The 25456-nt window shown below is 44.7% G+C and overlaps 2 protein-coding genes across 2 annotated transcripts in view; one reads left to right on the top strand and one right to left on the bottom strand.

Moving 5' to 3' along the window:
* Positions 1–1423: 1423 nt before the first annotated feature.
* On the top strand, positions 1424–1648 carry LOC147451402 (uncharacterized). The gene has a single exon (XM_086520922.1). The coding sequence runs from the start codon at positions 1424–1426 to the stop codon at positions 1646–1648; it is 225 nt and encodes a 74-aa protein (XP_086377048.1).
* Positions 1649–7965: 6317 nt separating this feature from the next.
* Positions 7966–25456, bottom strand: part of LOC147451401 (DNA-directed RNA polymerases II, IV and V subunit 3-like) — a 66877-nt gene continuing 49386 nt past the window's right edge. Inside the window, exons 2-4 of the mRNA XM_086520320.1 lie at positions 9051–9230; positions 8665–8902; positions 7966–8583 (exon numbers count right to left, since the gene is read on the bottom strand). Of these exons, the coding sequence (XP_086376446.1) occupies positions 8308–8583; positions 8665–8902; positions 9051–9230 (694 nt within the window). The 3' untranslated portion in view covers positions 7966–8307. The remainder of the gene's footprint in view (positions 8584–8664; positions 8903–9050; positions 9231–25456) is intronic.

Genomic DNA, 25456 nt, shown 5'->3' with positions numbered 1-25456 from the left:
GGTTTGAAATTGAGTCTACATGATTCTGGTGATCCTGCTGATGTCACTCTTTACCAAACTGCTGTTGGCTGTCTCATTTATGTATGCAACACGAGGCCGGGTATTCAGTTTGCAGTCTCACAGGTCAGCAGATTTATGCATAGCCCAGGGTCTAAGCATTGGCAGGTTGTCAAGAGGATTTTCCGCTACCTTAGTGGCACTTTACATCTTGGCTTGTTTTATCCCAAGGGGGGATCATTGCCGCCAGACTTACATGCTTTTTCGGACTCAGATTGGGCTGGTTGCTTTGACACGCGAGTGTCCACAAGTGGTTTTTGTTTCATGCTTGGCAGTTCATGTATATCATGGTTGAGCAAGAAGCAACCTACTGTGGCCACTTCGAGTTGTGAGGCTGAGTACAAGGCAGTCTTCACAGCTATGGTTGAGTGTGTATGGCTCAGACGCCTTATGGCTGATTTGGGTGTTGGACAGGACACTGCCAACACTATCTACACTGACAGTCAGAGTGCATTGGCAGTTACGAGGAACCCAGTTTTTCATGCTCGCACAAAGCACATTGAGGTGCATTACCACTATGTCAGGGAGAGGCTCTCAGCAGGAGAGATCAGCTTGGCTTATGTGCCAACACAGGACAACCTTGCAGATCTTTTCACAAAGGCATTGTCTCGTGAGAAGCTTGAAGCTTTCCGCAAAGCTTTGGGCTTACTCCCCTTTGTGGACTGATCCTGTCCTGAGGGCATGGCACTTCCCTTTACTCATGTGCCAGCTCTCGTTAACCGCATCACTCCAGGGGGGATTTGTTACCATATACATGTGGTAGTGATGTGTGTGAACACACTAGGACCGCCGGGGCATTTTTTCCCTCTTTAGGAGGTTTTTTCCCTTGTGCATTGTATATACGCCCATCACTCTAGGGCTATCTATCTTTTCCATTGCACACTAAGTAACACACTCTCTATTGTGTGCCTTGAGCTTCCTTCGTCTTCTCCAAGCTGTGTGCGTTTCTCTGCAACCCTAATTCCAACACAACTGAGCCGTTGGGGTGGTATTTCTTCTTTAAGAGCCATTTGCAAGAGACAATGTTATGATTCTTAGGAGGTGGCACAAGCTCCCAAGTGTTAGCTTCTTTGAGGGCTTGGAGTTCATCAAATATGGCGGCATGCCACGCCTTGCTCTCGCTAGAAGCGAGGGCATCGAGAACAAAGAGGGGAAGGGCATCTTCAAGAGGCTCTGGTTGATGTTCAAGAATCATTTCATCACTGAGGACAGCAGAGAAATTGGTGGCTTCATAGATCTCGCGAAGAGAGCGGGTGCGACCATGTGAGCTAGAGGCGGTTGGTCCAAGTGTATAGCCGAAGTGTGTTTCGATGGCGAGGTGGCAGAAGTAGAGCTATGAGGCTCGACTTTGTCGACATCTGCTGGGATGGGAGTAATTGGCAAGGTTTCGTGGGAGTTGTGGAAAAAAGATGGCAATTGTGAAGGTGAGACCGGTAGCGAAGGTGATGAGAGCTCACGAGGTGGAGCACCGAGTGTCTGTGGTGTGATGGAAGTAGCGGCAGTCGGGATGGACGATGTTGGTGATGGTGTCAACTCTGAGGAGATGGGTGTAAGAGGTGGTGCAGGAGTGTTGCCGATTGGCTGTGCATGAGAATGCGAGACACGAGGAGGTGGATGGGCGATGAGGAAAGGCCTTTGGATGGTGAAGGGAGGCTCAAGATTGTGCCTAGAAGGGTGGGAAAATTTCATGGGTGTGTGTGTGGGTGAGGCTGTCAACAAAGATTGATGAGAAGAGTGGACTGGTGATGAGAATGTAGGGTGCAATGGTGGAGAAGATTTGCATGAGATGATGAATTCTTCATCAAAGACGACGGTGCGGGCAAAGATAAACTTGTGATGGTCTGGGATATAGAGGCGGTATGCCTTGATGCCAAAGTGATCACCATAGCCGACAAAAGTTGTGCGTTGAGCACGTGGTGATAGTTTTGATAAAGGTTATGTCAGAAGTGGGTATGCAATGCTTCCAAAGATGCAAAGGTGTCCAAGATGAGGTGGGTGACCGTGCCAGAGGGTGATCATCTATAAAAGTAAGCATATACTTATTGCCAGTGAGGGATTTGATGGGCAATGGGCCACAAACATCAGAGTGGATGAGGTCGAGAGGTGCAGTGGCTCGTGATGATGAAGTGGGGAATGGGACATGATGTGCTTTAGCAAGAATGCATCCCTCACAAAGTGTGATGTGAGTGAGGTGCTTGGGAAGACCTAGTGCAAGTTGGCGATGAGTGAGTTGGTGCAAAACATGTTGAGAAATATGTCCTAGTTTATAATTCCATTTGAGTGTGTTTTCTTGTGTTTTTATGGATGATGCAGATGCATGTGCAGGCGTTTTGGGGACCAAAAGTGTGACATAATGACCATCTTTGTTTAGTGCCGAAATGTGGCAGCCTTCTCGCATGAATTTGATGATGATGCCGTTGTCGGTTAGCTCGCTGACAGAGATGAGATTTTTCTTGAGACCAGGGACATAATATACGTGAGAAATAGTGGTGTGTAGGCCATTAGGTAGGTTAATGACAGCATCTCCATAGGCTTTGGCGAGCTGGATGCTGTTATCACCGAGGCATACTTCTAGAGGGTGTTCTAGATAAGTGATGTTGGATAGCCAGTGTAGGTGATATGTCATATGATGCGTGGCGCCCGTATCAAGTAGCCAGATATTGGGATATGAAGTAGCTATAGTGGTGGCATATAGTTGCAAAGGATAAGATGGGCTATCATAAGTAGATATGTCAGCATAATGAGTTTGACCATAAATAATGACCATAAATGAAAGGAGATGGATGGCCATGGCGTGTCCCCCCTTGAGGGTAAGAAGGATATAGATTAGGGTGAGAGATAGGACGATTACCTTGATTGTGTGGTTGCCGACAGTCCTTTGTGAGGTGTCCAAAGCGATGAGTTGGCACATTGCTTTGAATTTTGGTGATTGTGGTGGCTTTGAAATTGCGACTTTCTTCCAGAATTATTGTGTTGTCGAGGAGGGCCCGAATATTGAGGCTTCTTGCCGTTGTAAGGGCGTGAGTTTCTTGTCATAGTGACAAGTGCTGTGGACTTCTGCGAGCTGCTAGTGTGGTCGCGAAGCGTTTCCTCCTGATGGATCTTGGCTACAAGATTTTGTAGCTGCAAGTTAGTCGTGGTGGCTTGTGTAGTGATAAAGGCTCTCCATGATGCAGGTAGAGAAGCCAATAAGAGCATACTTTGAAGCTCTTCAGGGATGGCAAGCCCTGAGATAAGTACTTCATCTAGAAGTATTTGCCACGTCTCCAAAAACTTGGAGGATGACTGACCCTCTTGCATGGTAGTGTTTACCAATTTCTTGATCAGGGAAACTTGGTAGACGAGGTCAGTGTGCTCGTAGTTCTTCTCGAAGAACTTCCAAATGGCGCTAGCAGTAGTTAGCTTTTTCACCATTTGGACTTGCCGATCTTGGCAATGGAGAATGAGCTCCATCTTGGCACTATTCTTTCTACTATGCCAAGTATTATAGGTGTCGATGAAGTATGTTGAATCTTTGTCTTCGGGGTCTTCAGGGTGGTCAGGTTGCTCTTCGACTCCTGACGTGACGTCCCAAAGTTGCAGCTGCGTGAGGTAGAGTTCCATCCGAATCTTCCACACTTGGTAGTTAGTGCCGTTAAGCTTGTCGATAATGTAGTGGGGCTTGTAGGTGGATGCGGAAGATGAAGAAGCTAACTCGGCCATCTTTCGAGGTTCCGGATTCCTTGAAAATAATGGAGAGTGAGGCTTCGAGTGTGGGCTAGAGAGATGGAAGACTCTTAGCGCTATTCAGAATTAATCTTAAGCTCTATCGCTCTGATACCATGTGAGAACTTAGAGATTAACTTAAATGTGATTAATATCACTATTAATTAATATGCTAATGTCAAGACATAAGAGAGTGCAAGATAGAAATAGAGCAATGACAAAAGATTGCACTTGAATGGAGAGTGAAGACCTTGTTACAAATGAGGGCAGCTAATGGGATTTATATACAAGTTGAGGGAGTGAGGATTATCCATCACATGTGAATTATAGGTAGGTGGGAATAGACACATGTTGAGACTTGCATAGGTCAAAGGAGTCCATGTGGGAATTAGGTGTAAGGACTTTGGGAAAAGAGGTAGGTGGAAAGAAGTCCACACTTATTAAAATCATAAGTTACTTTTACAGGGGCACCTGTTTGAAGACCCACCAGCCTTCTGCTGGGCCTCCTGCAGCTTCGCATGAACCGCCTCCAATTTCTGCTCAGCCAGCCGTGTAGAGGCTCTGCCATGGTGTGCTCATAGAGGCGAGACAAATTGAGGACGCTGGTGATCAATGCATCTTACGTGATCAATGCATCTTACGTGAAATTGCAAATGAGACCCTTGCAATTGTGGATCCATGATCAAAATGCGTGCCTTCAGCTTCTGCACATGCTTTCGTAAGTACTCACAATGTGAATGCCCGGATAATGTCAGCCCTGATGAGACTATCCCAACTCAACGCAGCTCAAAGGATCAAAGCTCTCATCCCATCTCTGCTTTGTGACGCTCCCAGCACGCAACCATGTGTGCTAGCATGAATTCCGCAGACCAGCAGCTAGGCTTCACAATCGACTGAGATCTTCACTCTTTGTGGACCACCTGATTCTCTTAGCTCTTTGATCGTCCCCATTTTTCTATGCAAAGCTCCCTTCTGAAACCTATCAAAACCAGTCCGCGCCGGTGCGGACTGGTTCGAGCACGTTTTGCTCATGTCCTATTATTTATTCATGGATCTCTATATCCAATTTGAGCAATGCACATTATTGTGATATCGTATTTCTCCCAACATTTATTTTATAAAAGAAAAAAAGGCTCCCAAGCATGTTGCAGAAGTCGGAAGCGTTCACGTTTCTTGCAATTGTCCTCTCCAACACAACCAAGAGCTGTTTTTTTTAATGTATATGTGATCCAGTTTTAATGACTTATCAGTTTTATATTTAAAAAATATATATTATAGAGCATAGCATTAGGATCCATCGTTGACGAAGTAGGCACTATCCCATGTTATAACCAATTTGCACCGGCGCAGACTGCTTTGGAGTGGTTTTACAAAGGTCATAGGAAGGCCTACTAAAGGCCATTTTCTTTATAAAAAACAAAACATCTTTTTACGTACACATTGCATAACTTTCATTAGTTTGCTATTTCTTTATGATCTTTACAAAATGTTTTCATCAATGGAATCTCAACATATCCTCTCACTTCTTACTGAAACCAAATGTATTAAGATCCATCTACATGTGGCATTGACACTTCATACATCCATGCCAAAAATGCATATGCATGTGGCACTACCACTTCATACCTCCATGTGAAAAATGTACGAGGCTCTCTCTCTCTCTCTCTCTCTCTCTCTCTCTCTCTCTCTCTCTCTCTCTGTGGGCAATCCCTGGGTGTGTGTTTGGTCCATCTTCAAGCCCTATGCCAAGAGCCTTAAGTAGCTCTTTTGGCAAGAACATGCATCTCTCTCAGTACAAATGCAATCACCTCCACATATTACCTTCAAGGCTTATACAAGATGAAAATTGAGGGTCATGTGGTCTTAGTGAATGATGAACAGATTGAGGGTCATGACAGGGGAGGCGGAGAGATTGAGGGCATAGGAGGAAATGATGGCAGATTGTAGTTGTGAACTATAAGATAACAATGCCACGACAATAGCCATTCAACCTTCTTTGCAGGCATAGAGGAGCTGCAACATTTAGTCAAAATCATTGTTAGACTAAACAGCTTGGTGACACAATCAAATCCTCATCGTAAGAGGAGTTATGAGCGTTTGTGCATGTGGTCTAGAAGCAGGCAAGGAAGGTGCTTATAGTAAGGTGTAGGGGTGAGAAGAATAAGAAAGGAGCTGGGGGAGGGGGGGTGGTTTGTATTTGATACTAAAGAGTTATTTACATGTTGAGCCAATATGTAGCTAGTATTTAAATAAGCCAGATCAAGTTTAATACATTCATTGAAAATTTTAGTGTAGTTTAAGTGAAGAAAAGTCTGTGTTTTATTAGCAGTAAAATTAAATATTGAAACCATTATGGCATATAAATATGTAGTCCTACAATTGGTCGTGGTTCTTGAAGATGGGGAAAAGCTTATTTTACTCATACTCTCTCTGCAATGATCAAGTTAGTTCATTGTCTGTCACCAAAGATTGTGATGGCTCTGATTATTATCATGTTGATGAGAGTGAGAGTATAGGCATTGGGTTGGGTTCATTGGTTGAAGATCCAAAGAAAGCTAGGCAATAAACTTTATTGAGGGACTTGCTCGTTTTTTTCATTGCTCGAAAAAAATCGCTTGCCATCTTGTAAGACTCCTCTTTTACACACCCACCATTCTTGCACACACAGTGAGCACCGATTCATGAAAATTGTAATCACTTTCATAACTTTATGGTAAATAAAGAGGCCCTCCTATACCCCATCCTCTTTCTAATGTTCCACTACCTACTTGAGAAAAGAAGCCTACAAATTTGTGTTAGCTATGTTTTGTTCTATGACTCGGTAAAGTTTGCATAAAGTGTGAGGTTTTGCAACCATTGTATAACGTGAGACGATTTCAGTTGCAACTTGCATAAAAGGAAGGAGTATTAGTATTGACATTATTTCCAGTCAAATCTATATCTAATCCAATCACATGCATGGTTCTTTTTTCCTATAAGTTTTGCCCGTCACATGTATGGTTCTTTCTTTTATTTGAAGAAAATGCAGAGGTTTCCAAGCACATGTAATGTAGTGATTTTCCGGTCTAAATTTTAGACCATGCAAGAGTTACTTACTGTGATCCTCATGGGGGTCGTCGTGTATACAATGTGTATATCGCATGCGTTCAAGACTATTTAAAAAACTCTTTTATTGTGAATTTTTGACAACTTAATTACACCTTTTTCGAGTTCAATGTGTAAATCTTTTCCATTTTATGATACCTTTCGGTATGTAAAAATGTGAGAAAAAGTAAAATTTAATAATCCCTTCTGTTGCACTCACGGGATAGTCACATAATTATTAAATGACCCCCCCAAGCTATGATCCATCTCTACTATCCTTCCCCTCCATAAATTAATGCTCTGAGACCAATAAAATATAGGCATTGATAAAAGCCTCTCGAGGTGACCTCCACCAATGAAATGTAGGCATGGTGGAAGGAGACCTCTTGCATGGGAACACTTCCATCGATTGTCCTCCCAGCTGTAGGAGTCTTGGATATATATAGGTCACGGTCTTTTTCTCACTTGGCTGGACACTGACAGAGCATGTCAAGTATTGTGATGTGCCAACATTCATGAGTGGCCTCTTTGCCCTAGACATGGAACTTCACCCCTCAACATAGGCCATTCAAAGGTGGAACCTTCTAATGGCAGAGTCCATCTACAATAGGATCTTTAAAACATCTGAAGGCATCATGACTAAACACCAGACTCAATTCTTTCTTGTTCACTGAAAGAAAAGGCTGAGGACTGTATGGTACAATCGGATGACATATCATCTACCCTTTTCCTTTAAAGAAACTACAGCTTAATGTAAAAGACCAGTTGTGCACAGCTACCAGAATCAACACTCCACACGCTGTTTTGGTCATATCTTGTGATTTAGGCATCCGATATGAATTCCATAAGTAGTTGTTGAGAGAGCTGGACATTAAAATCAATAGGATGTGTTGTTGTGAAAACAGACCTGCTAAATTTAGGCCTACTGACTGCCCATTCCTGGCATGCAAAAAACGATAAGCAACGACAAGTTGTAGACACGTAAGCAAAAAGCTGTAGAACCATCCATAAGTATCATGCTTCGTAGGCAAGAGCTGCAACATCATTGGAAATATAGAAAAAAGCTCAAAAACAATAGCCAACCCCCTCACAGACACTGCAAGATCATTGTCAGGCACAGAAGGGGAAGATCAGATATAATGAATTGAATGAAATAGTGTTTCTGGACACACACACATTAGCTTTGAAATGCTGGTGCTTGCTGCTATTCTCGTTACTTCAGATTCATACATGCGTCTGTCATCCATGCAGACGGTGAGCCCTATTGCAAATCCCCAAAAAGAGTCATTGTGCCCGTAATGCAAGTCAGATTTAGTTAGACACCGCCAACAGCTTGATAAAAAATCACTTTGGGCCAAAACATGCCACTCCCGGCAAGTGTAGGAGAGCTTTTCTTGGTATAACCCTTTCAATTTATATCCATTAGGGAAGACGATAAATTCAGGTCAACGTAGCCAGTAATTAAAGACCTCCCCTCATATGTGCCCCTAGTTCTCCAAATTGATCATCGTTTTCTTCAGTCTCCATGGATAGCCGTACAGAATCAAGCTTTGTCTTCAAAATATCTATGGCATTTATAAACATGTCCGCTGCTTTTAGAGCTCCTGTGGACTCTATTGTGAAAATGAAACTGTCATCCCTACTAATTATATTGACCAGACCAGGTTTGCCCATTGCCTCTGCCTTCTTTATGACCTCATCATCATATGCATAAGCTTCCGCATCAACCACAACCACCTGAACGTTAAGATAAGGGAGGCTTAAATTGATATTCGATTTGTGTCATTACCAACCATCCCCTACAGCAAAGATAAGTACCTGGTGAGTGTTTGGATCAACCTCAAACACTTTTGTTGGACAACTTTCCACCCACTCTTTCTTTCCCTCCAGAGAAAGTGTCTCCATTAGAGCCTCGTTGATGTGTATCTCAGGTTCATACTGAAATGTAATTGTGGCAGCAGGCGACCATTTCGCATGATCCTTGCCTATGCCCTTCCTTGCAATAGCACGCAACTTCAATTCCTGGCCACGCCTCAGCTTCACGATGAGAATCCCTCTGCGACAAGCAAAACAGCATAAAACTCAGCCCCTTGAAGTCGTCTGTGGCAACTATTCTAGCTCGCTTAAATCTTCAGTTCCAATAAGTACAGCGTGAATGCACCAACAGACCATATAAGAGAGCTGCAAATGCGAGATTGTGTTACCTTCGCTCCGGTGGCTCTTGGTCGTCTTCAAAACTGCTGTAGTCAGTATGCTCAAGAAAACCAACAGGATATACTGGATATTGCTGATCAGAAGCAACAAGGTCATGGCTTGTTACATCAAGGGTCTGATCGGATGTGCATTTCACATTGAGTGTGAACTCCACAGAACAAAATTCGCATCTGGAAAAGCAGCATATAGCCAGTTCAGTGAACTTCATGTCTAGAGTATATATTTTGACTATTTCTGGTGAAATACGATTTTCGCACAATAAGACAAGTGGTAAGTATCAAATTAAATGAGGGGGCAGCCTGCATTCAGATTACCTGAATAGTATAACCATCTACCATGTTGCATCCACCATACGGCCAACGCATGCAAGTATTGATGTATAATAGGAGTGTGTCGACCCTTGGACTTGAAACATACGTAACCCTCATTTTATTTAGGAAAACACCAACGCTTATGCAGGGCAAGCACTCATAGCACCATAGAAATATAGAACTTTTCACATCTTACTTCTGCATCAACCTCATTAACTCCAATTTTTCTTGCAAATTTGGCCAAGAATGATATTGTTTTCTATACGGGTATGAAAACAATTTCCATACGGTCATGGTTCACTTGAACATACGAGTATGATTGCAACTATGGTTGCATGAACTACAGATGTGGGGACATGATGATGCTAATTTAGCCTAATAAGTCTTGTATCAGCACAAGACTATCGACTAGTTTACAGATATCAATCTCTTTCAGCACAGGCGGACGTGTCCCCGGTGACAGCATAGATGGGACGCGGGCAAGGGGCGAATGGGTGGCAGTTTTCAATTTTTAAAATTCAAAAAAAGGGGCCGTTGAAGGCCGTTTCACTTGGGGGGCTCTCTATTTAAGAGGCCCAAGGAGAAGCCACTTTCAAGCAAACTTGCCCATTGCCCAAGCCTTGAAACTTGAGGCTTGCCCAATGCCCCTTGACTCTTGAAGCTTTGAGCCTTGCAAGTTTCCCTCCCCTCTCGAGTCTCTCCTTCCCCTCTCTCTTTCCCATCTCTCCTCCTCTCCAAGTCGAAACTTCGAAGTTTGGAGCCTTGGCCCTTGATTACTTGAAGCCTACCCCTCTCTCCTTCTCTCCGAATCTCTGAGCTTTCTCTAATATCTATCATCTATGGCATCTCAAGATGGGTCCGGAGCTTCTCTAAGCCCTCCTCCGACCCCACCGCGGCCTCTCAACCCCCTACCTCCGCCAGCTTCACATGGACATGGTGGAAGGAGGTGATTGCTTCCAAGTCCAGTGTTGGATGTGGAAGCAAGCCATGGAAGTGTCGCCGTTGTGGCTACGAACGCAACCGTTCTGTGAGAAAGGTGTGCGCCCACTTCCTTCACAAAAAAGGGCATCAAGTTCTATTTGCTTGCAAACCATCTCGAATGAGGATCCTATACCTTGAGAAGACTCTTGAGGATAACAAAGAGGCAAAGACGAGTCGCAACAAGCGTCGCACGGTGAATCCAAGGGAGATGGCCACGGCGGCTTTCATTCAAGCATCGGCATCCCCTTCTTCGACATCATTTTGTGCATCAACCGGCACCGACGGCGAGCGCCCACCTCCACCCTCTACCAACCCTTCTTCCCTCATTCTCGTCCACCCAAGCGGCAAGCAACTCTTGGAGAGAGTTGCAAACCGGCCTTGAAAGAGAAGGTAGATGTGGCTGTGGCAAGATTTTCTACCACGACCATATTGCTTTCAATGCGGAACGGTAAGCTCTATAGGCTATTATAAGGCTTGAGCTTTAATCTTTAGTATGTACAATGTACATTACTAATGTACACTTTTTTTTGGACAATAGGTCTCCTTATTTTAAAGAAATGGCACGGAAGATCGGAGAGTTTGGACCCACATATGTGCCTCCCTCTTTGGAGAGCTTGCACACCACTCTTCTTGATAGGGAGAAGATGATTGTGGAGGCGGCATGTTCATCCACAAGGGCTTCATGGAAGAAGAATGGGGTATCCCTCATTGTGGATGGATGGAGTGATACCCGTCGTCACTCCATTCATGGCACGGTGGCATATTCTCGGGGGTAGATGTATTTCATTGACTCCCATGATGCATCGGGGACAGGGAAGAGTGCACAAGTACTTGCATCGGAGTGGGCGCTTACCATTGAGAAGGTGGGAAAGCATGATGTCATTGCCAACGTCATCGATGGAGAAAATACGAATTGTGCCGCCAGAGCCATCATCGAATCCCTTTATCCAAAAAACACGGTCACAAATTACATGGCTCATTGCCTCAACAATCTTTTCAAAGATATAGGCGCCTTGGAATGGATTTCCCCCATCATTGAGCATGCAAATACAATGGTGACTTTGTCAACAATCATCAAAAGGTAACCACTAAGTGTGAACCAATCTCAATTCAATTCGAATCTAATTTCAATATGGAATGCCAATTCTCAGTTTTAATGTTGAATTTTCTAAATAGGTGAGGGCTGAATTTTCAAAGAGGTCAAAGCTACTCGGAGACTCACTTCGCCTTTAACTTCGTTATGCTCCATCGCTTGAGTGTGTGTAGTGGGGCATTGAGGGGACTCTTCGTTAGTGATGAGTTATTGGCAATACCCGAGGCAAAAAGTGCCAATGGAGTGGCATGCTGAGCTGACGTGTCAAGCCACTAAAGAACAGAGCCGACTTGTAGATCCCGGCCAAGTAGCCTAAACCCTAAGAGAAGCAACAGAAGCAGCGGAAGAAGATCCAACCAACTTACGGTTCCCGTAAGGGTGGTCTCATACGGTCCTGTACGTTTTGTACACGTACGAGATATGCGGTACTAAACGAACTAATAAAAAATTATGGTGTACGATGACGTTACGTACGTTCAAAATTAAAAAAACAAATAATTCTCGAGTCTAAGGCCTAGGCCCTTGGGTTTAAACTATAGACCTAGAGCTTGTCGCTTGAGAGCTAGAACATGGGAGCATTGAGAGCTTGAGAGCATTCAGAGCTTGTAGTTGTAAGTGTTGGAGAACAAGATGGAGAGGCATTGCTTAAATAGGAAGAGGCTAGAGGCTAGAGCATGAGAGAGGGAGAGCATGGATGATGACTTTTAATGAGTGAGGGAGAGCATGGGAGAGAGGAAGTGTCATTAAAATAGGTCACATCATCTCACATGGATGATGAATTCAAGCCTTATGTCCATTGTAATTTGTCAAATGTGGAAGGGCTAGGGCCTAGGCTCTAGCACATGGCATATGATCCAATGTGGTGGAAATGGGCTTCAAAACGGCTCCAAAACTTGCCTACAACGTCCAATAGGCAACAATCAAAATACCACCTACGTTAAAAAACAGCTAGAAATTTTTGAACGCACGAAACGTACTAATCGAACAGAATGGTACGTGACAGGCTGTACGGAACAAGACGTTCAGTACGTCGAACGAGAACTACCCTGGTTCTCGTCCAATGGGGCCTAAAGTAAAGCAACCCACACACATACAAAAAACCCGTAGAAGCTGATGACGTGACATCCTATACAGGATTCCGCATTTTACGTTGGCTTGCTGACGTGGCAGATTTTACGATTTTCGGATTTTATGCTGGCTGCTGACGTGGCAAATTGTACGGATTTCCGGATTTTACGATGGCTACTGACGTGACAGATTGTACGGATTTCTGCATTTTACGCTGGTTGTTGACGTGGCAGCGCTGTACGAATTCTTGCTTTCGCGATGGCAGCTTTTGAGCACCCGCTTTTGGGCTAGTTGCTTTTGAGTTTGAAAGATTTTCATGTAACTGCTTTTCATAGGCCAAGGGCCTTTAAATACGAACCAAGGGTTCATTCTCTCGCATGCTTCCTGGAGAAGGTGCAGAGCGCGAGTACTGGCATTGTACCGAATTCAAGTAATATAAAGAAAAGAAATACCAAAAGTGCACATGGCTCTGTGTGTCATGTAGACATGCTACATCAACTTCCAGAGCCAATTCTGCACTTATTCCAAGACAAGAGTATCTAGAATCCTAGGAGAATGAATAGGGAACATGGGTTCTATGTATTGTAAAATGCTCATGATGGGTACTGAATGTCATGCTGATGATCATGTTGTGTGCAACCAAAGGATATGCAACTACTCTTAAGTGCCTGGACATGCACGGCCTGCGCATAGGCTCACAAAGGTTCCAAAACACTTCCTAAGCTGACCTGAACCCTAGACCTAAGATAGCTTGTCCACATGCACATAGGGTTAGATGTGCACGTGACATCGGTCACAAACTGGTGATGTGGCTGCACACACATACATCCTCTCAGCATGGACAGCCCTCGGGAAAATTCCCGGCAATGCTAATTTGGCTGCCCAGTGCACACACCCCTGTGGTGGGCTGCTGGCTGGCAGCGGCAGGCTGACGTGGCAGCAGTACGGACGGCAATTGATGACGTGGCAGCATTTGCGACAGTGCTCTGCTTTTGGCTGTTTTTTTTTTTTATCCACGCGATGCTGGCTGAAAAGTGCTACATTGAAGCTTTTTGGCCTTGCTTTTAATTACGTAAGCTTGAAAGAGAGAAAGAGCTTTAATTTAAAAGAAGCTTTAAATTGCAAGCCTTTTCTTTTTTTTGGGGCAGCTTTTTATGGAAGCTTTTGGGGCTCTGCTTTTGGCATCGCTTGTACTCTTTAAATAAGCGGGTAGGCCACTCATTACTTATAGCAGCTGGACGCAGAGTCTGAGTGTGAGCGCCTGCCCGCACTCTTGTACTTTGAACTCAAATTAATACAAAAAGAAATACCGAAAGGGGCGCCAGTCTATGGGGCCAATAACTCTAGGCACGAAACTCCGCCGGGCCAGTGTCGAATCAATTGTAAACTGTGAACTATTTTGAAGTGGTTATTTGTGTTGTCGCGGTAGATTCTCGACTTGGAGTGTCCAAGTCTGTTACAGTGGCATCAGAGCACGACCGATTTCTCTTCTACGGGAAATCCGATCCCAAATTTTTTTCCGCAGCACCTATGGCTTCAGGCAAGGATCAATCGACTCCCTCTGCATCCGGAGATGCGGGAAGGGATCACAACGAAGATTCAGGCAAGGAGTATCGCCCGTCTCGGCCTACTTCGGCGGAGCGTTGAGAGATGGAGCGTCACCGATTGATCGGCGACGCAACAAAGATGATGCTTAATTTTTCCAAGGACCCGAAAATGGAAAAATATATGAGCAAGACCTCTTTAGAGGAGGTGCACGCGCAGTGGCAGAAAACCACAACACCACCTCCAAAACCCGCTCTCAAGAAACCTCCTGCTCCCAAGAAGTATACAAAAAAGGAATTAGAAGAGGTGGTGGATGCACGAATTGCTCAGCTTTTTGACGCGCAAAACAAAGCTAAAAAGCACGGCAAAAAGCAAAAGAAAGGCACTGATTTCCCGGGCTATTTGGGTCGTCAATCGACTTTTGAAAAGGCAAAGAAACAGAAGAAGCGTGTTTGATTTGAAGGAGTACCCAATTCTTCTTCTTCTTCTTCTGAAAGTTCTTCTAGCTCATTTGACTCGAGCGAAGAAGACAGAAAAGGCAAAAAGCGAAGTAAGAAGCAACGCTTCGGAAAGGGCAAGAAAAAGGCAAAGAAGCCAAAATCTCGCCCCGTGAGTGACAGTTCTGCAGAGGACTCGTCTACAGACAATTCAAACTCTGATGGGAGCAACTTTTATGCAAAGAAGAAGAATTTTTACAAAAGCCAACCAGTATGACTTTCTGGAAGACAAAAGCAAGAAAGTCCGAGAGTTTAAGGAAGGTGGACAGTCAATTAAATTTTCTGAATATAGAGATGCTTCGAAGGCTTTGTCTTTTGTACAGCAGTTTAACATCGCTTTCGCGGGAGGGCGTTACTCAGAGCACTCTAAGATTCGAAGAGCTGCCTCTTACTCTAAGGGGAATGCTCGAACTTGGTGGTCCACGCTTCTATTAAGCAAGATTGCGTTAGTTAAATGGCTGAAATTCAAAAGGCTTTTTATTTCTTCTTGGTTGACTCGAGAGTATGAACGTGATATACGAACTACTTGGAACCATCTTCGGATGACCAAGAAAGATACAGTGGACGCTTATTGCGAGAGATTTTGGAGCTCCTTTCTATCTGCCTCTTCATTTAAGAAGATCTCGTTCAAGGAACAAATTGAGCGGTTTACCTTGGGTCTACCTACAGAGATCCGAGATCATTGCTTGGAACAGAAGTCAGCTTCTATTCAGGAGTTGATGAGTCATGTGAAACGGGGTTTTCCCATTCACTCTGGCAGTCTGACATACCCTACCGATGAGACCATGACACAAAGAGCCGAACAAACTTCGACAAATGAAAGTAGAAAGAGAAAGAGCAACCCAAAAAAGAAAGATGCACGACCCAAGCTTACTCCTCAGGAGCAAGCTCGCTTCATCAGGGAGGGGAAGTGCTTTGGATACAGGGAAATTGGACATATCTCCGCGAAGTGCCCTAAAAAGGCAGACAAAGGACAGAATGACAAGGACGACGAAAGGCCTGAGAGTTGGAGAGTAGCTGAGGAACGTGGAAGAAAAGGCAAGATGAAAACAGGATTGGTTCCAGATTGCGTGGTTATTGATCCCAGCACGATGGCCAAAGTACAGAACTTTGCCGAGCTTGGGGCAAAGTGAAAGACCAAGAAGCCTGATCTTCTTTGATGGAGGAGCCAAGGCCAACTTCATTTCACCGGAATTGGCGTCGCGGCTCACGATCACTCCCGATCGGATGGGACCACTTGCGGAGGCAATTCTAGCGGCATCCGACAAGGACGTAGCCATTACACGTGTCATTGGCAAACTTCGGTTGCATTATCAGGGGTATTTGGGATATGAGGACTTTTACATTATACCTTTGGAAGGTTGTGATGTCCTCTTGGGAATTCCCTGGTACCACAAGAACAACGCCGTGGTCGACTATCGGGCGAGGAAAGCGACATTGACTACGGAGAAGGTCAGAACAATTGTGCTTGATATTAAACTTAAGGGCGAGTCTGTCCCTATTGTATCGGCTTCGGCCATTTTCAAAGTTAATGAAACCCAGTCTGTTTGTTTACTCGATCTTTATGAAAGAGTTGAGTGATGAGGATAGGACAAATATGTCTAAACTTGATAAAGAACGTCAAGATTTTCTCCACTCTCACGCCGATTGCTTCTGAGAGGGCCTGCCAAGCGGGTTACCACCTGCTCGTCCTGAAGATCATACTATTGATCTGATACCTGGCAGCACACCACCGAACCGGCCACCTTACCGTGTGAACCGAGCCCAGACCGAAGAGATTATGAACCAAGTGAAAGACCTCTTGGAAAAGGGTCTTGTCCAACCTAGTACTTCACCGTATTGCTCTCCGATGATGTTGGTTTTGAAGAAAGACGGATCTTGGAGAATGTGCATCGATTATAGAGCTCTCAATAAAATCAACATCAAGAACAAATTTCCGATTCCTAGGATCGATGATATACTCGACAGATTACAAGGATCTTCGTGTTTTAGCGGGATTGATTTGAAGAGTGGATATCATCATATCAGAATCGCGCCTAGAGACGTCTACAAGACAGCTTTTCAGACGACTTTTGGGTTATTTGAGTTTTTGGTGATGCCTTTTCACTTAACCAATGCTCCTACGACATTAAACCAGATGATGGACGGGATTTTTAGAGAGTACAAGCTATTTGTTGACACTTTCTTTGATGATATCATTGTTTTCTCCAAGAATGAGGCAGAACATCGAGATCATCTGCTTCAGGTCTTTCAGGCATTACGAGATCACAAGTTAGTGATTAATGCAAAGAAAAATGAATTTTTCCTACCAAAGATACACTTTTTGGGACACATTGTGTCAGCAGCAGGAGTGCAGACGCATCCGGCCAAGATAGAGACCATCCATGATTGGCCCGATTTCAAGAATGTCCATGAAGTTAGAAGCTTCTTGGGACTGTGTTCGTGCTACAGGCGGTTCATTCAAAAGTTTGCAGAGGTTGCTTCCCCTCTGCAGATCTTGACACAGAAAGGAGTCCCTTTCTCGTGGGGACCCACAGAGGTGACCTGTCACGTGACACATCCAACCCTATGTGTCCGTGGACAAGCTACAGCTCGACAAGGGTTCCATCAGTCCAGTCAATCTAGATTAGCAAGTGTTCTGGCACTTTTTGTGAGTCTGTTCGCAAACCGTGCATGCCCAGGCACTTAGTGTAGATGCATATCCTCTGGTTGCACACAGCATGATCATAAGCATTCCCATCAGAATCCTTCAGGGGAATTTTCCAGTGCATTTAACCTATTTAACCTATTTTCGACATTTTTCACTTATTATTTTAAGTGACTTTTGTTGGGAACTGAGTAGGGCAAACTCGGTAAGATAATATATAAGCAAACCTAGGCTAGCACTAATTGGCAGAAGAACAAGGAGAACACAGGCCACAGGCAGCAAGTTCCCCCTCTCTCTCTCAAGCAGGACATTCTCCCCCTTGGTGGCGATTTCCTTCAAGCAAGACTCCAGAACCCCTAGCGTTTTCATCAAAGTCATCCTCGCCATGGAGATCAAGCACCCTGGCGTTTTCAGCCCACAGTAGCATCGCCATAAGACCCCAGCACCTAGCGTTTTGAGCAAGGCTTCATCGCCACAGATCCCAAAAACCCCTAGCGTTTTTCAACCTCAGCATCATAGCCTTCTCCCTAGCGTTTTTCAGCAGCGCTATAGTCAGCCAGAAAACGCAGCCTAAAACAGCGTTTTCAGCCAGCAGATCTCAGCCTAAACCAGCGTTTTTGGCTTCAGCAGATTTCATCCCATTAGCGATTTTGGACAGCAGAGAAAGTGCATCAGTTTTCAGCCATAGAGTCGGTCTCGTCATCCCCGTCGTCGACATCGACATAGCCCTAGACTTGCATCAGGTTCCGTTCATCCACTTTGTACTAGTTTGTGCAATCAATAGTAGACCACTCTCGCCAACGAGAGTGGGGGCCTTCGGAGGAGGGCTTTACAACATCTCTGGTGTCGTATTCTCTTCTCTGTCTTTCTCTCAGTCTCATACACTTTCACGCACAGTGTCCATTCACTTTGTTTGTGTTCATTGCACTCTCTCATTAAGAACGGAAGGCTCTCCCTTCCATAAGAACAAAAGGAACCTTGAGCACAGTTCGGAGCACTCATCTAAAGCAAAGTTCAAACATTCATTCCGCTGCACCTTACATTGGTATCAGAGCTTTGGCAGTGTTCTGTATCACTCAAGGAAAAAACCACAAGAATCACAAGAATTTTGTTTGCTTGTTGCGGTCGCACGAACCCAAGTTCGCTTGGGCGTGTCGATTCCTAATCGTGTTTTTGAAGAGTGACAAGAATCCCAGGAAAGAAGGGCTTGTCCAGCCTCCCCTTGTGCCTCTTTTCACTCATTGAGAGCGGACCGTGCACTTAGCGGCCGGCCAATCGACGTGAGGTGGGAAAAAGCAACCTTGGTGCGAGCGCAAGGCCGCCAAGGGGTGCGGTGCGCCCGCGGAAAAGAGCAGAACTCGGGTGAAGAGAAGATCCTTCTCTAACACAGATTGCAAGCAAAAGAAGAACCTCAAGACCCTCAAGAACTCAAGACCCTCAAGAACCCAAGACCCACAAGAACCCAAGTTCCTCGTGAACTTAAGAACCCACAACTTCAGTGCATGGTCATCACCCGAAGCGGATTGGATATCGGGCATGAGAGTGATGGGCAAGAAAGTAGTGAAGAAGAATAACAGCAACAGGGAGGTTTTCCTGATCCTCCCCCTTCGCCATCTACGCCAGGAATTGCACCAAACCCCATGGAAGCTTTGGTTAAGTCGATGATGGACATGATGGCAAAGCAAGAGGCGACTTGCATTGCCGCGGAGCGTGACCGCCAAGACAAACAGGATTGCGATCGCTTGGCGGCCGAGGAACGGAAAGAAAAAAAAGCAGCAAGAAAGGCTGACTTGGAGCGAGCTCGCTTGGTGGCCGAAGAAAGAAAGGCTACTATTGAGCGTGAGCTTGTGCAAGCATGCTTGGCAGCCGACGCAAGAAGGGAAGCGGCCGAAGAAAGAAAGACTACTTTGGAGTTAGAGCGTGCGGCCCAGAGAGAACAGCGCATGAACGACTTGGTACTACATGTCCTCACCTCGAAACCCGAACCGGCCAAAGAAGTTGGTGGTTCATCAAGTGGTGCAATCCGAGATTCGGACTCCAACAACCTCGTCATTGAGAAGTTGACGTTCAGTAAGTATGATGGTAAGATGGACGCTACTATTAATCATTGTTGGATGCATCAATTTAATGCTTATTTTGCGACAACTAAGAAGACAGGAAATAGCACGGTTTTGACAGCAGCTATGTGCCTTGCCGATGATGCCATCAATTTGGTACCACGCATGGCAAGAGGCACAGCTAGCCGCGCACCTAGAGGAAGCCAATAGAGACACGCCCCTTTCCTTCAATTGGGCCGACTTCCAAGACAAGCTCAAGGCGCGGTTTATGCCTCCTCAGTACCTAGCACGATTGAAAGAAGATTAGAGCAATCTCAAGCAACATGGTATGCTAGTCATGTCTTTTTCTAACCGTGTTTTGCAACTAGGCACTCAATTAGGCAAATCGGATGATGAGCGCAAAGAGGCTTTCCTTTTTGGGTTAGCCAAATATATCAAGTTTGATGTAGAAGTCTTCGATCCAATCGATCTCAACAATGCGGTAACGATTGCTCTCGTACACGAGATGAAGCACAACAAGGGAAAGCCTAAGGAGAACAAGACTTCCACAAGTACCTCTCAGAACCCTCAGAACGGTAAGAATGGTAAGAACGGTAACTCTTCTAACCAATCTTCCAATAGTCTCTCAGAAAAGAACTCTCAAAATGAACCTAAGGGTAAGGCTAACACAATTGCTAAACCTAAGCTCACTCTAGATAAAAAGGTAGCACAAGGAATTTTAGAAGGATACATCACGTCAAAAGAGCAAAGCACTTATTCTAAGGAAGGTAGTTGTTTTCATTGTCACATTAAGGGTCACATAAAAAGAACATGTCCTAAACTTGACTCTAATGAATCTAAAGAATCCACAGAACCCACTTCCTTTGTCAATGCAATTAATGATAACACGAGTGTGCCCCAAGTTTCTCCTGACCCTCCCATTGATGAGTCTCTCATTAAATGTTATGGTCATATGACGGGGCACGTTTGTCATATTGTTTGACCCAGGCAGTATGCATGATGTGATCAGTCCCTCTCTTGTTGAGAGAGCCCGCCTAGAGGTTAGTCAGAAATCTCCTCTCGAGGTCTCTGGCTTCACTCCCGATATGGACTCTCTCATCACGACAGAGTGCCTTGATGTGTTGTTTACAGTTCAACAAGCTGCTTTCCGTAGAAATTTTTTTGTCTCTCCTCTCTCAGGATGTGATATGATTTTAGGCATTCGATGGTTTCGTGAGCATAACCCTCTCATTGATTGGGCGGAAAATACGTTCACTTTCAATGCCAAAAGTAACTCTCCCATTGTCATTCCTGGAGAGCAAGTTGTTCATTCTCCATCTCTCATTGCTAATGTGCAGGCAAAGATTGAACGGATTCAGGAGAAGGAGACTCTCTCAGTCTCTTCTTCTCCAAAGCATGACACACAGGTTTTGCATGATGATAAGCATGATGATTCGAATGACAAGCATGATCATTTGCATGATCAAGATGTGATTTCTCACAAGCATGATGATTTGCATGAAGATGACATGATTGTTCACAAGGATGATGAGTTGGTTGATGCTTTTTCTAGCGCAGCTAACCTCATTGCATATTCGATCAATCACGAAGGATCGATCTTGGCTCTCGAGCCTAGGTCCAAAGCACCCCTTCAGGAAGAACCGGTCTTGGCTCTTAAGCCTAGGTCCAAAGAACCCTTACAGGAAGTACTATGTGTTCGAATGATTCGTAAGCACGCATTGTTTGAGTGTTTCTTTCGTGATCGTTTCCTGTATTTTCGTCAACGTCTTTATATGATCCCTTTTCCTAGGAATGACATATTGTACGTTGGGCACGTTTCACTAATGAATGAGCATGAATGTATGCGGATTGTTCATGAAAAGCTGAAAAGTATGCATTCAAGGAAGTCACATTCCATGTCTCTTCCTTGGCACGACAGAGTTGTAGCAAGAGCACAAGCAAGTATAAGCACCAAGCATGGGCATTTCCGTTGTGAATTGCCACAGTTGATTGCTTTAGATCAGAAGAGAAAGATTCGATCTCATTGTTTGCGTGTGTGTGGTAAACGGTTTGGCACTCCGTCTCTTTGTTCATCTACATTGCATGCACAGTCTTGGAGGAAGACGAGAATTTTTCCAGTCACTTTACATGGAATAGGTATGTTCATGGTTTTGTGTTGGAAATGGTTTTAGGAATTTTCAGCCATGGAGATTCTTAAGAGGCAAGAAACATGACTCTAGATGAAGTTGAAGCATCGAAGGAGCCTCAGAAGACTTTGTGTAGTTGTCGGCGCGGCCCAAAGAAGCAAGCGTTCCAGACCTTTATGAAGTTCAAGTACCGCACGACCCACACATCAGAGTGGGCCGGTGAAGAGTCCCTTCCAGGATTCCAGATGCTATTGGCGATCTCCCTTGACGCCATACAGTTCGGTACCAGTACCTCACTTTGAAAAGGAGGGGATGTCACGTGACACATCCAACCCTATGTGTCCGTGGACAAGCTACAGCTCGACAAGGGTACCGTCAATCCAGTCAATCTAGATTAGCAAGTGTTCTGGCACTTTTTGTGAGTCTGTTCGCAGACCATGCATGCCCAGGCACTTAGTGTAGATGCATATCCTCTGGTTGCACACAGCATGATCATAAGCATTCCCATCAGAATCCTTCAGGGGAATTTTCTAGTGCATTTGACCTAATTTCCCTCTTTTTGACATTTTTCACTTATTATTTTAAGTGACTTTTGTTGGGAACTGAGTAGGGCAAATTGGGTAAGATAATATATAAGAAACCTAGGCTAGCACTAATTGGCAGAAGAGCAAGAACACAGGCCACAAGCGGCAGGTTCCCCCTCTCTCTCTCAAGCAGGACATTCTCCCCCTTGGTGGCGATTTCCTTCAAGCAAGACTCCAGAACCCCTAGCGTTTTCATCAAAGTCATCCTCGCCATGGAGATCCAGCACCCTGACGTTTTCAGCCCACAGTAGCATCGCCATAAGACCCCAGCACCTAGCGCTTTCAGCAAGGCTTCATCGCCACACATCCCAGAAACCCCTAGCGTTTTTCAACCTCAGCATCATAGCCTTTTCCCTAGCGTTTTTCAGCAGCGCTATAGTCTCAGCCATTCAGCAGTAAGACGTCAGAATTTCAGCAGGTTGAAGCACCAGAAAACGCAGCCTAAAACAACGTTTTCAGCCAGCAGATCTCAGCCTAAACCAGCGTTTTTGGCTTCAGCAGATTTCAGCCCATTAGCGATTTTGGACAGCAGAGAAATTGCATCAGTTTTCAGCCATAGAGTCGGTCTCGTCATCCCCGTGGTCGACATCGACATAGCCCTAGACTTGCATCAGTTTTCGTTCATCCACTTTGTACCAGTTTGTGCAATCAATAGCAGACTACTCTCGCCAACGAGAGTGGGGGCCTTCGGAGGAGGGTTTTACAACGTCTCTGGTGTCGTATTCTCTTCTCTCTCTATCTCTCAGTCTCATACACTTTCACGCACAGTGTCCATTCACTTTGTTTGTGTTCATTGCACTCTCTCATTAAGAACGGAAGGCTCTCCCTTCCATAAGAACAAAAGGAACCTTGAGCTTAGTTCAGAGCACTCATCTTGAGCAAAGTTCAAACATTCATTCCGCTGCACCTTACATGACTGCCTTTCAAACTTTGAAAGAGAAATTGACTACGGGACCAGTTTTGTCTTTGCCGGACTTGCAGAAGTCATTTGAAGTATATTGTGATACTTGTGGTCGTAGGCTGGGTGTGGTCTTAATGCAAGAAGGCCATGTTATTGCTTATGAGAGCCAATTGTTCTCAAGGCCGGAATTGACAGCACAGATTTATGAGAAAGAGCTTTTGGCGGTTATCCATGCTCTTACTCAGTGGCGGCACTACCTACTCGGAGCGGATTTTACTGTCTTTACAGACCATCAGAGTCTACGCTACTTCTCATCACAGAAGCAGCTATCGGAAAAGTAGATGCGGTGGGCGAACATCTTGTCACAGTTTCACTTCCAGATTGTTCATGTTCAGGGACAGAAGAATGTGGTGGTAGAGGCTTTGTCTCGGAAGCCGTTGGTTCTGGCTATTTCCGCGATACATCATAGGAGCTTCGAGGATATGGTCGACCAGTATGCCAGAGATCCGGATTTTGCAGACGTTTTCACACGGACACGAGATGGGGAGAAAGTAGCGGGATATTCCATTCGGGATGGCTACTTGATGAGAAAAACCATGTTGAGCGTTACACAGCGCTGAGAGTAAAGATTATGACCGAATGCGACTGTCCACCTTTTAAGGGTCACCACAGCGTTGCTACCACCATGAAAGGGATAGAGAGATATTTCTTTTGGCCGAGACTCAAGAAGGATGTGGACGAGTTTGTGCGCAATTGCTTGGTATGCCAGAAGGTCAAGTTTGACAGGCATAAAGCACAAGGATTATTACAGCCTTTGCCCATACCCACCCGCCCCTGAGAAAGTATTGCAATGGATTTCATTTTTGATCTCCCGAGAACACAGAGTGGTCACGATGGTATCTGGACTGTTATTGATAGATTTAGCAAGCAAGCTCATTTCATTCCAGTGAAGAAAACAGTCAAGCCAGATCACTTAGCGAGACTGTTTGTAGCCCAGATTTTCAGATTACATGGCATGCCTAAGACGATTGTCTCCGACAGGGACCCCAGATTTACGAGTTTGTTTTGGAAGGCAATTTGGGAGAACATTGGCACGCGGTTGCAATTCTCGTCATCTTTCCACGCGCAGACTGACGGGCAATCTGAGATTGCTAATTCAGTAGTTTTAGATTTATTGAAGTCTTATATCTTGGATTAGAAGACTCAATGGAAAAAGTATCTACCTTTGGTGGAATTTGCATAAAATAATACGATACACTCTTCGACGGGGAAGGCGCCATTTGAGATTATTGAAGGTGTTGCAAAGGTTCCACCCTTCCTAAGCACGAAAGATAAGATTTTTGAAGTTGATAAGTATACGCGCGACTTAGACACGGCTTTTGCCAAGATCCGCGAAGAACGACAGAAAAAGGCAACGGATCGCCATCGTCACGATTTGAAATTGAAGGAGGATGATTGGGTGCTCTTACATTTTGAGAAGGCACGCTTGAGAAAGAAGAAGGGAAAGGAGAGGCTTTTTCCAAAGCTTAGTATGAGATACTACGGACCTTTCCAGATCTCTGAAAAGATCAATGATGTCTCCTTCCGACTGAAACTGCCTGACACTTGGAGGATTCACAATGCATTCCATGTGAGTCTCTTGAAACCTTTCAAAGGTGATGTGCCTGATGATGGGGAGCCCGATGAGCAACCTGAAGTGGAGGAAAACGAGGAGATCCTTGTTTCTGAACAGATTTTGGTACATAAAGACACAAAGAATAAGGGTAAAGTTAGAAGGCAGTTCTTGGTTGAATTCAAGAACTATCCTGCATTGGATGCGAAGTGGATGGAGGAGGAGAACCTAGCAGATACTCCTCAGATTGTGAAACTTTACCTTGAAGCTTTTGGTTTAGCATAGTCTATTCCAAATGGAACCCAGAATTCAGCTTGGCCGCAGAGTGGGATGCACGAGAGGGGAGTTACTCCGCTCCTTTGTCAACAGATGCCTTGATTTTTGTATACTAGAGTCACTGATGTCTCTTTGAGCTTCAGGGATACTGAGAGATGACAGTATTCTACTGTATGACTTTATGAAATGGAATTCCAAAATATGAAACTGATTTGTTCTTGACTTGTTTTTAAGTGCAGGAACTGATAGACGAAATGATTGCAGCATTTCGGTCTAATTGATCTTGAATATACATGGTTGCAATAGAGGTTAGTCAATCAGGTATCTATGAGGTCCCGACTGGATCTAGATGTGATTGCTAGCTACATTGCCGATAAATCATCGTCTAAGATCCAAATGAATGTTAAATGTCATGTGATGTCGTGTGATGTCTAGTGATGTCCTGTGATGTCGTGTGATGTGACTGTTGATTGGTACACGTTGTCAGGAGTTTTTTGGAGCAAGGGATTGCGCATATGTACATATACATGCATGGTGCATCAAATAAAGGATTGCCCAATTTCCATAGCCAGGTGGTTACGTGGGGCCCACGTGTGTACAGGTAGGACAAGGTGTACATAGTGCAGCCATTTTCACTATTATCAGTACCAATGTGTTTTTCCTACAATAAGGAGGAGTTGATAGCGCATAAAACCTCT

The sequence above is a fragment of the Adiantum capillus-veneris genome, chromosome 9 (genome assembly GCF_014529385.1).
Source record: "Adiantum capillus-veneris isolate H3 chromosome 9, ASM1452938v2, whole genome shotgun sequence".
Lineage (NCBI taxonomy): Eukaryota > Viridiplantae > Streptophyta > Polypodiopsida > Polypodiales > Pteridaceae > Adiantum > Adiantum capillus-veneris.
The sequence above is the reverse complement of the archived record's forward strand: the minus strand, read 5'-3'. Positions and strand labels throughout refer to the sequence as shown.

What these genes read in the sequence shown, in the direction of transcription:
- LOC147451402 (XM_086520922.1), top strand. Translation starts at nt 1,424, where the DNA reads ATGGGAGTAATTGGCAAGGTTTCGTGGGAGTTGTGGAAAAAAGATGGC.